This window comes from Capra hircus, chromosome 23 (assembly GCF_001704415.2).
Source record: "Capra hircus breed San Clemente chromosome 23, ASM170441v1, whole genome shotgun sequence".
Classification (NCBI taxonomy): domain Eukaryota; kingdom Metazoa; phylum Chordata; class Mammalia; order Artiodactyla; family Bovidae; genus Capra; species Capra hircus.
The window spans coordinates 39096417-39111226 of record NC_030830.1 but is presented as its reverse complement, the minus strand read 5'-3'; the positions used below and the strand labels follow the sequence as shown (position 1 = coordinate 39111226).

At 39.0% G+C, this 14810-nt stretch overlaps 1 protein-coding gene across 4 annotated transcripts in view; it reads right to left on the bottom strand.

The window, feature by feature from the left end:
* FKBP5 (FK506 binding protein 5) overlaps positions 1-14810 on the bottom strand; it is a 120037-nt gene that overhangs the window by 31112 nt on the left and 74115 nt on the right. For all 4 annotated transcript variants that reach the window (XM_018038959.1, XM_018038956.1, XM_018038957.1 and 1 more), the window contains 2 exons: positions 12099-12241; positions 11036-11150 (listed from right to left, as the gene is read on the bottom strand). In XM_018038959.1, coding sequence (XP_017894448.1) covers positions 11036-11150; positions 12099-12241 — 258 coding nt within the window. The remainder of the gene's footprint in view (positions 1-11035; positions 11151-12098; positions 12242-14810) is intronic.

The following is a 14810-nucleotide window of genomic DNA, read 5'->3' as shown; positions in this document are numbered from 1 at the left end:
AAAGGACAACACTGCATAAAAATTACAAGACGGCCATCTTAATTGACATAAACACACACACTGGAACAGGATCTATTGATTTGCAACCATCAGGATCCTGACAGAGGGAGTAAAATATCACAGTTTCTTTGAGAAAGATTAAACTCTGTCAAATTAACGTACAATTCTCACTTCCACAAAGAAACCACTAAAAGGAAGCAAAAGGTCACAATTCAATAAAAGCCTTTTGATTCCATCCATAACTTTGTTCTTCAAAAAAACCAACCAACAAAAATCCTGGAGAAATATGAATTAGGTAAGATTACTAAGAAGGTATATAATTATTTTAAAGACTGTTACCAAAGACAAACTGATTATGGGTTCCAGGTCAACCCTGGTAGAGGAAAAGGATTTGCTAATGGATTGGCTGGAAAGTAGAAGGGAAAGAGAAGTCTAAGGTTTATTTCCTTAAATCTATTTAAAGGAAGCAAAACATATGATATAAACATAATATAGAAGATAAAGAAATTAAGTGTCTGCCACCTTCTAGGCACCCTTCTTCACTTAACTGTCACAATAATCTGTGGGGGTAAAAAATCATTATTCTCATTTTACAGATGAGAAAGATGATTAAGTAACTCAAGGTGATTAAGTAACTTGTCTAAAGTCATAAAAATACCAAGTAGTGATTCTGAGATTCAAAATTCATGTCTATCACTTCTGAAGTCTGCGGGCCCCCTCCCCTGACTATTCATTGTACCTTTACACAGAAATGACAGAAACTCAGTCCCTCTTGTATATCTATAATGATATATTATAATGGATGATCATTGTCTGTAGCTTTTCTTTCACAACTGGCCTTCGTTCTAGGTTTTGAACAGTCTATAGTGATGCTACAAAGAAGGCACATCAGTCAAGACAAGACTGAGAAGACTTTAAAAGGAACAAGGTGATCTTGGTTTCTGACAGGGACCACTTCTGAGTCAACCTTCTGTCCTCCTCCCACACAGAGTTTCAAAGAGCTTCATATAGGCTTCACAAAGGGAGAGCAGAACACCTTAACCTTGATACTGACAATACAGCAAATTTTTATAAAATTGACTTGTTCCAGAAAACCCCAAAGGGCTTCTGGGAGAAAAAAGAATAAACCATTTACTCTAAAATTTCCCAGGAAAATATAAGCTAACAAGAGAGACAAAAAAATTAGTCATTGCCTTTTCTTAATATATTTAGAGACAGAAAAGAATAAAATTATATAAAGGATTATTCTAATATATCAAAAATTCTATTCACAGAATATATTAGATGGAATATTACAGAATAGATAGAATTCTATATGGAATATTATATATCAATATAGCATGTTGATAGAATATTAGATATCAATATGTAGATATATATACTATAGACAATAGATAATATAGATAATAATATATATCTAATATATAGATATCTACTATTCTATCCATATATTATACAATATATATCAATATACAATATCAATATAGAATATTGATTATTCATGCAAAAAGGGATTATAAGAAAAAATTAATATATCTGTTCATTTCTGCAAAAAATATAAGAATAAACCAAGAATGAATGAGACTGGCTACCTGTAAGAGGCAGAAATTTAGCAACAGAGTGGAAATAATGAGGTAATGGGGACAGGTTCGTAGGATGAGGGGGCTAACACTTTTGTGCCTTTTATATCATCCAGAATCATGGTAATGTTTCATATACCCCAAAAACAGATAATTAAAACCAACCAGAGTGTGAGGGGAACTCCAGTGGAAGGCAAACATAACAGATGAACGTAACTGTATTACAAGTGAGTAACATCACCACAGTGAAGGGAATGAGAATGGGAGAACCAACCTAAGTTGGAGAACAGTATTTTCAGTGTGTGCTACAGGCTCAGGACAAAAGGATCTACTTTCAAGATACTTCCTACGTAGGAAATCTGGTTTTCACAGGGGTGTGTGTGCGTGTGTGTGCATTCAGTCACTCAGTCACGTCCGACTCTTTGTGGCCCAATGGACTGTAGCCCTCCAGACTCTCTGTCCATTGGATTTCCCAGGCAAGAATATTGGAGGGGTGTGGGTTAGCAATTCTGAAACTGCTTTCTGTGCATACTATGATTAAGCAAATAAATAAATATACTGTGGATAATGAGAGCCAGGTTTCTCACTGTAGGAGAAAGCAGTTTCAAAGCAGCAGAGGGAAGGCTAAAACAAATCTGTGATGGGGTGAATCTGAAAGTGTCAGTATGTACCCATAGTTTTTAACATATTATTGACCAGGGGATTTCCGCAGAAACTAACACCTGTGGCCAGCAATTTATAAATAAATCTTGAAAAGTCTCTGGTCAATAAAATTCAGGTAACAGAAAATGTATTAATATGTTTCTAGTCAGTAATGAGTTAATACATATTTGCATACTAATACAGAAGTATACATAGATATGCACAGATGCACATCAAAGCACATGTATTTCCTGGACCTGTTAAGAGCTTCTAGAAGCAATACCATTCCACAGCATGAGTATACCTAGCACCCAGATCTTCATTTCTAAATACCATTCTCCAGGAAAAGGAATCAGACAGAGCTCCTTGGAGAAACGGCTGATTCTACACCTGGGGCAGGAAAATTAACCAAAGAAACCCTGAGCATCCACTGGTGTCAAAAGTAAGCATGTGCTCAAGAAACAGTGTTGAAAGGACAAAGGAGTCAAGCTGAAGGAATTCTGAATTGCCAAATCTAGGACAATCTGAGCAACAAGAGTATTAATGAACAATAACCTACAGGATAAAACAATATCCATGGGTCAATACTGGTGTAAATAAATAACTGAATAAACAAACAGGGGAGAAGAGGCAGCTCTTCCTCACAGCAGAATTCTAATTAAATGTAGAAGAAACAGTGGAAATAGAAAAGTCACCATTAGGCAAATACCACAGTAATAACTGTTGCATACAAAAATCGTTCATTCAAGGGTGCTAAAATTAGTGTGTGAAGGTGTGATGTAAAAGAGGTTATTCCCATAGTTTTCTAACATTTCCCTCCCAATGAGATACTTCGTAACTATGGACAGAAAAACAGTAACTTTATAGTGGAAAAACATGGCAAACAGACCCCACCATAACCAAGTGATCCAAGTTAATATCACCATCAGTGAGACACCAATGTCATGCACCTCCTGGTAACTGAGAAGGGCACAGCATAACTTAGGTGGTATTTTTCCAAATATACGTAGCCTCAATCTGATCAGGGGAAAACATCAGACAAACCCAAATTGAGGGATATTCTACAATAATTGGCCACTTATCTTCAAAAGTGTTAAAGTCATGAAAAACACAGAAAGATGATAAACTGTCACAGATTGAAGGAGACAACTAAATTACAATGTTGGATACTGAATTTGATGGTACACTAGAAAAAGGACATCAACATGGCAACTGGTGACATTAAAGTTAAGATTTGCAGAATGGTTAATAGCACTGAATCCATGTTAACTTCCTGATTCTGATAATGTATTGTGGTTAGGTAAGATGGCAACACTAGGGGAGGCTATGTGAGGCATATAAGGAAAATCTCTGTACTAGTTTTGCAACTTTTCTGTAAGTTAAAAATTATTTCAGTGAAACATTAAAAAAAAAAAACTCCTGTTGAAAATATTACCAAAAGCAAGATTTGATTTAATTTACAGTGGTAGCTTTGTGGTATTGCCTATAACTGGGAAAAGTTTTTTCTTTTAATTTCGTTGACAAAAACCTCCAGTTTTAAAATATAAATCGCTGAGTTAGGGAAGTCACTGTAGCATAGGTGAAAAATCCTTTACTTTGTATGTTCGAAAATTTTCATAATAAAAAATTTTAAAAAATGTTATAGACAAGATTTCTACTACTACTACTACTACTACTAAGTCACTTCAGTCGTGTCCGACTCTGTGCGACCCCATAGACGGCAGCCCACCAGGCTCCCCCGTCCCTGGAATTCTCCAGGCAAGAACACTGAAGTGGGTTGCCATTTCTAAGTACTTATTAATATACTGAAGAGAATTTCCTATTATTTCTGTAACTTTCATAAACATTTAGAATTTGGTCATAGAAGTTTTAGGGCTAGCAGGACCTTAGAAATCAAGACAGCTTCTCCTGTGTCACTGTACACAAAAGAAGCGAAAGCCAGAGAGGCAACATCCAGCTAGAGTTGGCCACAGTCTGAATCCTCTCTCAGCTCCTATTCTAGGTGTTTCTCAAACGTTATACACCTGAGCTCTTCTTCATCTATTCTAAACTTATCAAGAATGATAACTATCTAAACACTTTAACTACAATAGAACAGCAATACTATTCATAACTGTTTCCAATTTAACCAAAAGCGAGATTTGAACTAATTTACCGGACCTGTGGAAACAAAAAATGGGTTCAAAGTAGAAGGTAAAATAATGTTGTGGTTCAATATGCAACATTAAAGAAAAAAGAATCAACTATTCTAGTATACATTTTAAAAAACGAGCTCTCATTCCTGTTGCCATCCTTGTTTAGTGACTTGATTTTTTTAATGTGTGTATTTCTTTTTTTGGGCACATGATCCATTTAGTCTAGTCTTTCAATAGTTTATAATTTCCCTATAAGGGACTTCCTACATATTTTTTGTTAGATATATTCCTAGATATTCTAGTTCATTATGCTATTTCAAATAAAACCTTTATTTTTCAAACTTTAAACCTTTTATTTGGTATTGGGGTAACAGAAAAGAAGATATTAAGAAGAGGTGGCAAGAATACACAGAAGAACTGTACAAAAAAGATCTTCATGACCAAGATAATCACGATGGTATGATCACTCACCTAGAGCCAGACATCCTGGAATGTGAAGTCAAGTGGGCCTTAGAAAGCATCACTACGAACAAAGGTGGTGGAGGTGATGGAATTCCAATGGAGCTCTTTCAAATCCTGAAAGATGATGCTGTGAAAGTGCTGCACTCAATATGCCAGCAAATTTGGAAAACTCAGCAGTGGCCACAGGGGTGGAAAAGGTCAGTTTTCACTCCAATCCCAAAGAAAGGCAATGCCAAAGAATGCTCAAACTACCTCACAATTGCACTCATCTCACACACTAGTAAAGTAATGCTCAAAATTCTCCAAGCCAGGCTTCAGCAATACGTAAATCGTGAACTTCCAGATGTTCAAGCTGGTTTTCGAAAAGGCAGAGGAACGAGAAGTCAAATTGCCAACATCCGCTGGATCATGGAAAAAGCAAGAGAGGTCCAGAAAAACATCTATTTCTGCTTTATTGACTATGCCAAATCCTTTGACTGTGTGGATCACAACAAACTGTGGAAAATTCTGAAAGAGATGGGAATACCAGACCACCTGGCCTGCCTCTTGAGTAACCTGTATGCAGGTCAGGAAGCAACAGTTAGAACTGGACATGGAACAACACACTAGTTCCAAATAGGAAAAGGAGTACATCAAGGCTGTATATTGTCACTCTGCTTCTTTAACTTATACACAGAGTACATCACGAGAAACACTGGACTGGAAGAGGCACAAGGTGGAATCAAGATTGCCGGGAGAAATATCAATATCCTCAGATATGCAGATGACACCATCCTTATGGCAGAAAGTGAAGAGGAACTAAAAAGCCTCTTGATGAAAGTGAAGAGAGGAGAGTGAAAAAGTTGGTTTAAAGCTCAACATTCAGAAAATGAAGATCATGGCATCCAGTCCCATCACTTCATGGGAAATGATGGGGAAACAATGGAAACAGTGTCAGACTTTATTTGTGGGGGCTCCAACATCACTGCAGATGGTGACTGCAGCCATGAAATTAAAAGACGCTTACTCCTTAGAAGAAAAGTTATGAGCAACCTAGATAGCATATTCAAAAGCAGAGACATTACTTTGCCAACAAATGTCTGTCTAGTCAAGGCTATAGTTTTTCCAGTAGTCATGTATGTATGTGAGAGTTGGACTGTGAAGAAGGCTGAGCACCAAAGAATTGATGCTTTTGAACTGTGGTGTTGGAGAAGACTCTTGAGAGTCCCTTGGACTGCAAGGAGATCCAACCAGTCCATTCTAAAGGAGATCAGTCCTGGGTGTTTTTGGAAGGAATGATGCTAAAACTGAAACTCCAGTACTTTGGCCACCTCATGTGAAGAGCTGACTCATTGGAAAAGACTCTGATGCTGGGAGGGATTGAGGGCAGGAGGAGAAGGGGACGACAGAGGATGAGATGGCTGGATGGCATCACCAGCTCGATGGACGTGAGTCTGAGTGAACTCCGGGAGTTGGTGATGGACAGGGAGGCCTGGCATGCTGCGGTTCATGGGGTCGCAAAGAGTCGGACACGACTGAGCGACTGAACTGAACTGATAGCCAATTAACAATGTTGCGGTAGTTTCAGGTGAACAGCAAAGGGACTCGGCCCATACATATACATGTAACCATTCTCCCTCAACCCCACTCCCATCTTGGCTGGCACATAACACTGAATAGAGTTCTATGTGCTACACAATAGGTCCTTGTTGTTTATCCGTTTTGAATATAGTAGTGTGTACACGACCTTCCCAAAGTCCCTAACTATCCCTTCCTCCCGGAACCATAAGTTGGTTTTCTGTTTCTGTTTTGTAAGTCAGTCAGCTGTATCGTTTCTTTTTAGATCCCACATATAAGGGGTGCCACACTTCACTCAGTAGGACATTCTCCGGGTCTGCCCACACTGCTGCACGTGGCACTGTTCATTTTTTGATGGCTGGGTAATAGTCCATGCTATATATGCACCACAGCTTCTGTATCCATTCCTCTGTCAATGCACATTTAGGCTGTTTCCATGTCCTGCCTATTGCAAACAGTGCTGCAGTCAATACTGGGGTACATGGATCCTTTCAGATCATGTTTTCCTCTGGATATATGCCCAGGAGTGGGACTGCAGGGTCATATGGTAGCTCTATTTTTAGTTTTCTAAGGACCTCCATACTGTTCTCTATAGTGGTTATACCAATTTACATTCCCAGTAATGGTATAGGAAGGTTCCCTTCTCTCCGCACTCTCTCCAGCATTTGCTGTTTGTGAATTTTTGATGATAGCCATTTTGACCAGTGTAAGGTGCTATCTCATTGAAGCTTTGATTTGTACTGCTCTGATAACTAGCAACGTTGGACATCTTTTCATGTGCCTGTTGGCCATCTGTATCTCCTCGTTGGAGAAATGTCTATTTAGGTTTTCTGCCCATTTTTCGAGAGGGCTGTGTGTTTTAATGCTGTTAAGCATCAAAGTGTTTATAAATTTTGGAGACTAATCCCTTACTGATTAAAAAATGAAAAAAATTTTTCTTTTTTTTAATCACATGGCTTGCAGGATCTTTAGTTCCCTGACCAGGGATCCCATGACCAACCTCAGGCCATGGCAGTGAAAGCGCTAAGTCCTAACCACTGGACCGCCAGAGAATTCCCTTGATTTTTTTTTATTTTAATGGATGTATTTCTTTATGCTTTCTCACAACTGTCTATTTTTAAGTACTTCAGCTCAGTAAATGGCATCTAACAAACATTTATCCGTGCAGAAAGCATTTGCTGAACACCAAATGTGTAAGGCTCTGTAAGTGATGCTGGAAACAAAAAGATGAAGAAAGGTTCTTGTCGTCCAGCACGCGCTGCGCTGTGCAATGAAGAGAGGAGCAGATGCGGACTGGAGGGCATTTGTGTACACAGTGTGTACACAAGTGGTGTACACAGTGGCACACAATATGTGCATACCTCCCTCTGGGAGGGGGGAAGGGTGCTCCGCTACCCTGGTCCTCATCCTATTCTGACACCCTATTTCGCAAATGGAGTACCCATCATGGTCAACAAGAGTCCGAAATGCAGTACTTGGATGCAATCTCAAAAATGACAGAATGATCTCTGTTCATCTCCAAGGCAAACCATTCAATATCACAGTAATCCAAGTCTATGCCCCAACCAGTAACACTGAAGAAGCTGAAGTTGAACAGTTCTATGAAGAACTACAAGACCTTTTAGAACTAACACCCAAAAAAGATGTCCTTTTCATTATAGGGGACTGGAATGCAAAAGCAGGAAGTCAAGAAACACCTGGAGTAACAGGCAAATTTGGCCTTGGAATGCGGAAGGAAGCAGGGCAAAGACTAATACAGTTTTGCCAAGAAAATGCACTGGTCACAGCAAACACCCTCTTCCAACAACACAAGAGAAGACTCTGCACATGGCCATCACCAGATGGTCAACACCAAAATCAGACTGATTATATTCTTTGCAGCCAAAGATGGAGAAGCTCTATACAGTCAGCAAAAACAAGACCGGGAGCTGACTGTGGCTCAGATCATGAGCTCCTTATTGCCAAACTCAGACTTAAATTGAAGAAAGTGGGGAAAACCACTAGACCATTCAGGTATGACCTAAATCAAATCCCTTACGATTATACAGTGGAAGTGAGAAATAGATTTAAGGGCCTAGATCTGATAGATAGAGTGCCTGATGAACTATGGAATGAGGTTTGTGACACTGTACAGGAGACAGGGATCAAGACCAGCCTCATGGAAAAGAAATGCAAAAAAGCAAAATGGCTGTCTGGGGAGGCCTTACAAATAGCTGTGAAAAGAAGAGAAGCGTAAAGCAAAGGAGAAAAGGAAAGATATAAGTATCTGAATGTAGAGTTCCAAAGAATAGCAAGAGATAAGAAAGCCTTCCTCAGTGATCAATGCAAAGAAACAGAGGGAAACAACAGAATGGGGAAGATTAGAGATCTCTTCAAGAAAATTAGAGATACCAAGGGAACATTTCATGCAAAGATGGGCTCGATAAAGGACAGAAATGGTCTTGACCTAACAGAAGCAGGTGGCAAGAATACACAGAAGAACTGTACAAAAAAGATCTTCACGACGGTATGATCACTCACCTAGAGCCAGACATCCTGGAATGTGAAGTCAAGTGGGCCTTAGAAAGCATCACTACAAACAAAGCTAGTAGAGGTGATGGAATTCCAATGGAGCTCTTTCAAATCCTGAATGATGCTGTGAAAATGCTGCACTCTATATGCCAGCAAATTTGGAAAACTCAGCAGTGGCCACAGGACTGGAAAAGGTCAGTTTTCACTCCAATCCCAAAGAAAGGCAATGCCAAAGAATGCTCAAACTACCTCACAATTGCACTCATCTCACATGCTAGTAAAGTAATGCTCAAAATTCTCCAAGCCAGGCTTCAGCAATATGTGAACCGTGAACTTCCAGATGTTCAAGCTGGTTTTCGAAAAGGCAGAGGAACGAGAAGTCAAATTGCCAACATCCGCTGGATCATGGAAAAAGCAAGACAGTTCCAGAAAAACATCTATTTCTGCTTTATTGACTATGCCAAAGCCTTTGACTGTGTGGATCACAATAAGCTGTGGAAAATTCTGAAAGAGATGGGAATACCAGACCACCTGGCCTGCCTCTTGAGAAACCTGTATGCAGGTCAGGAAGCAACAGTTAGAACTGGACATGGAACAACACACTGGTTCCAAATAGGAAAGGGAGTACGCCAAGGCTGTATATTGTCACCCTGCTTATTTAACTTCTATGCAGAGTACATTATGAGACACACTAGGCTGGAAGAGGCACAAGCTGGAATCAAGATTGCCGGGAGAAATATCAATGACCTCAGAAATATCAATGACACGACCCTTATGGCAGAAAGTGAAGAGGAACTAAAAAGCCTCTTGATGAAAGTGAAAGAGGAGAGTGAAAAAGTTGGCTTAAAGCTCAACATTCAGAAAACGAAGATCACGGCATCTGGTCCCATCACTTCATGGGAAATAGACGGGGAAACAGTGGAAACAGTGTCAGACTTTATTTGTGGGGGCTCCAACATCACTGCAGATGGTGACTGCAGCCATGAAATTAAAAGACGCTTACTCCTTAGAAGAAAAGTTATGAGCAACCTAGATAGCATATTCAAAAGCAGAGACATTACTTTGCCAACAAATGTCTGTCTAGTCAAGGCTATGGTTTTTCCAGTAGTCATGTATGAATGTGAGAGTTGGACTGTGAAGAAGGCTGAGCACCAAAGAATTGATGCTTTTGAACTGTGGTGTTGGAGAAGACTCTTGAGAGTCCCTTGGACTGCAAGGAGATCCAACCAGTCCATTCTAAAGGAGATCAGCCCTGGGTGTTTCTTGGAAGGAATGATGCTAAAGCTGAAACTCCAGTACTTTGGCCACCTCATGCGAAGTGCTGACTCATTGGAAAAGACTCTGATGCTGGGAGGGATTGGGGGCAGGAGGAGAAGGGGACGACAGAGGATGAGATGGCTGGATGGCATCACCAGCTCGATGGACGTGAGTTTGAGTGAACTCCTGGAGTTGGTGATAGACAGGGAGGCCTGGCATGCTGCGATTCACGGGGTCGCAAAGAGTTAGACAGGACCGAACAACTGAACTGAACTGAACTGATTTAGCAAATGAAAAGAAAGTAAATAAAATAGCTTCAGGTCATTCTATAAATGACAAAGTGGAACTTGAACCCAGGTCTCCTGACACAGAACAGAATAAATTATTCCCCAGTTTTGATCTGTCTAAAATGATGAACCATTTTTTATCCTGACAACAGCCTGTGAGATGAGTTTGAGAGCCCTGAAGGGCATTACCATTTACTGCTCTATTTAGTAAATGTAACCTTGAGTAATTTATTTAACTTCTCTGAACTCACTTTTCTCACCTAGGGATAATTAATCATACCTCAAAAGGTTACTGTGAGAAATAAATGAATAAATATATAAGGTAACTAATATGGCTATTGGCATACCAAGGAGTCCACAGACTAAGAACTCCTTATTGGATCGGCTTACCTTTTATTCACTTTTTTAAAGAGTTTGAAGAAGCTGGTACAGTTTTTGGCACATACAGGTTGAGTGGATATTTACTAAATGAAGTCATTATTAAAGAAATGTTTAATTTAAAACTATTCTAGATAAATATTCAGTACATTTACTCTTTTAAAGATTTTAAAAAGGAAAGCTCCATTTTGTCCATATAACTGGGACCTCTCACAGCAGTACTTACTCTCTACTGTCGCTCCCTCATTTGGGTTTGAATACCCTTCTCCTTTCCGTTTGATTCTTCGAATAATACCTCCATCTTCAAATAAATCCTCTCCTTTGAAATCAAGGAGCTCAATCTAGAAAGGAAAAAGGGATATGGCTGAGAATGGCCCAAACAAAGTCAATTTAACATACTTAAATGCTAGGGCAACTATTCTCCTTTCATTTTACAAAACAAAACTCTGTTTTATATTTATCTGTGCTTCTCAGTTATTGGAAAAGTAGGGAAAAAAGAACACTGCACTTTTCAATACCTGGAAAGAACCTTCACTTAATGATAATGTCTAGGACCACATCCTGTGGGGCTACACTGCAAAGACAGACAGGAAATACTAGGAAAACTGCCTTGTGGGCAAAACGCCAGAGTGACACAGTTCTGGCCCAAAACTACTTTGTTTAACTCTAGAGGCCACCACTTTTTCACCCCAAATTCATGGGAATTCCCTTCTTAAAATGTAAGACTAAACCCTATGAATCAGGCCTACAACCAACTAAAGGCGTATTTTACCTGTTTACAATGTTTCAGGCATTTTCCCTCTTAATTTTTTAATTAAGTGTGGCCAAATATGTGTGACTCAACACAGGATGAGCAACATTTTATCACCACCTACTGCTTCTAATGAGGAAGTGAGATCTAGGACAGTTATAAACCTCTGTCATAAAAATAGCTTTACAACTTGGTTTAGGTGTATTTCAACATTTATCTCCCACATTTCCCATCCTGTCCTCTGGTCGAGTCTGAATATGTCACAACTCAGACCACTGATCAGAACCTTTATTTCTAAGCCTGTTTTCTTTTGTTTATTTGGATATGACCGTTCTGTGCCAGAGACACGTTTCTAAGAAAGCACTGGCACACACCCCTTGGGTTTGTGGGAAACAATTCAAGAAGCCAAGCTCCAAAATAAATAAGTTGGATCCGATTCTCAATAGCAAGCTTAGCTCCTCGTTGCACTGCCTGTCGCTTTGGAGCCAGCACTGTAGTAGAGCAGATGCTAACAAGGCAACATCACACACATACTTGCCTCAAAAAAGAGAGTTGCATTCGAGGGAATTTTGGGGAGACTGCCAGCTGAGCCATATGCATATTCTGGTTTGCACAGTAAATGACAGATCTCCCCTTTCTTCATGGTAGCCACCCCAATGTCCCATGCCTTGATAACTTGGCCTAGGAGAAAGGAAAAAGTGGTTGAAAGCTATAGGCTATATTTTAAGACTTTCACAAAACAAAAATTCAAACACATTTCCCATTCCTTAAACGATACACTACTCAGCTAGGAAACGGGGGCTACAAAAAAACTCAGTCAAAGCTACACACTAAGAAACAAAGTGTGATCTTTTTTTTCCTGAGAGCTAACAGAGAAGATTCTCTGCCGAGAAGCATGAAAGTGGTATCAGATTCTAAACTGCTCAAAGACTAAGTCTTTAAGAAGTGGCAGTAACACGATCTCTGAAATGTGGCTGGGCTGCAGTTGTTGGTTAATTTATAATTTCAACCATAAGAATAAGTGCGTGTTTTCTAGGCAGAGATGGAACAAAAATAGTATAGAAAATGGAATTTGTCCTAAGAAAGCATATAATTTAGTTGGGTAGACAAAAACAACAAACAAGAAGCAGTCGGAAAAGTATAAATTGCATAAAACGGCGCATGAAACAGATTTCTCCTCAAAGTTTAGAGTAAAAAAAAGAAGTGGTTTTTGTTTTTCTAAAAAACCAGAATGATGTGTGTCTTCTTCTGCCAAATCACAAGAACTACAGAACTCAGAAAATTTTTTTGCTTACTTCCAGGAAACTAAAAGTTTACTGTAAAACTGTATTTTTTTTTTAATTTTTTGGATATGGACCATTTCTAAAGTCTTTATTGAATTTGTTACATTACTGCTTCTGTTTTATTGTTCTGGCTTTTTTGGCCACAGGCATGTGGTATCTTAGCTCCTGATCAGGGATCAAACCCACACCCCCCCACACCCCCCCTGCACTGGAAGGTGAAGTCTTAACCACTGGGCCACCGGGGAAGGAGCTTAACCTACATGATCGGATCTTACAATAAGCAGTCCCAAATCCTTTGGAAAACAACAGAAAATGTACAAAACTTCAAGGGATGATATACAAATTTGAGGTGCTCTGTCAAAGACTTGAGTATTCAAAGTGAGACCAGGTGAGCAATGAACACCAAAAAAAGCAAAATTTTGAAAACAGCTGTTATCTTGAACTGAGAGCTGATGGTAGGACTACAGTAAGGATGATTAGAATAAGAGGAACTCTACACTAAGGTATGTAAGTACAGAGAGACAAAGCATGTGTGACTCATGACTTCAGCTTAGTCTTACGCATTACAACTTTTCAAAATATCAGGTATACTTATTTTAAAGTGTATGTAAGGTATACATGCCTATTTTTACAAATACTTAAGAGAGAAAGATGTAAGTGAAAAGTCATTCATTCCCTCCTTATAAGAAGCCACTGTTGTTATTTCTTTTTTGTATCTTTCCACTGTGCGCTGTTGCTTCTTTAAAAATTTAAAACAAAAGGACAGCATACTATACATTCAGGTCGGAACTGCTTTTTCATTACATAGATTCTTATATACATATATTTTAATATATATAAATATATGACATAAAATGCTATAAATATATATAAACATGTTTATAATTTATATATGTATGAATATATGCTTATATACACACACTTATATCTTTATTCATCAGCTGATAGGAGGATATGAATTTTAGGGGTCAGCAGTACAGCCTGCTTTAACTCCAGACTGCGTAAATTAGAATACCAGGTCTGCCGCATATTAGTTGTGTGACCTTGTCCAAGTTTCCTTGTCTGCAAAATGTAGATAATAACAGTACTTGCCATATAGTTGTTATAAGAACTCAAGTGCCTGGCATATAATATACACTGAATAAAGAATAGTCGTCGTCATCATCAATACATACTGACCTACTTCATGCTCAGTGGCTTCAGAATATTCCAGTCACTCTACTCTTGAGAAACATTATCATCAACAGTACTCTAATAAGGATTTTTGTCCCTTATGTTTGCCTTTTATGTGCAAGTATATCTGGAGAGCAAATTCCTAGAAGTGCAGAGGTGATGTGCACTTTCTATTTGATAGATATTGCCCAACTGCCCTTCCAAAAGAGCTATATCAGTATACATGCCCACACACGGTTCCAAAGTGAAAACAGTCTAGAATCATTAGAGGAAATGTAAAGTCTGCTGTTGACAGGCTGCTTCACAGTCACTGATGGTCCTCAAAGACTGTGACTGGTTTTAGTGTGGTCCATACAGAACTTTTTTTACTCTCAACTCTGCTATTTTAAGACCAATAATACCTTATACCCTCTTTTATTGGAAAGAGGAAACCATATTGTGGGGGTACTATTGTATATTTGTTCAAGACATTTAGCCAATTACTGAGGAGCAAAGGTCTGTCCAGGTTCTAAAAATTTGAAAGTGGGTGTTCCCTTCTTCCATCTAAGAAGCATGCAACGTAGATTGGCTAGTGCAGCAGAAAGACACATGCCTTATTTGTTTTTTTAAGTGTATGGTGAACACTAACACAGAATACAAACAGTGGCTTTTGCCTTGGGCTGGGGATTGGAGCAATCAGCAAAAGCTTTATTCACAGATGATGTCTATGGTAGGCCTGAGAAGCTGGAAACAGCAGTCTGGCTATTAAATCCACAGGAACCCCAAGCTATATAAATCATGTCTGTGCCTTTGGC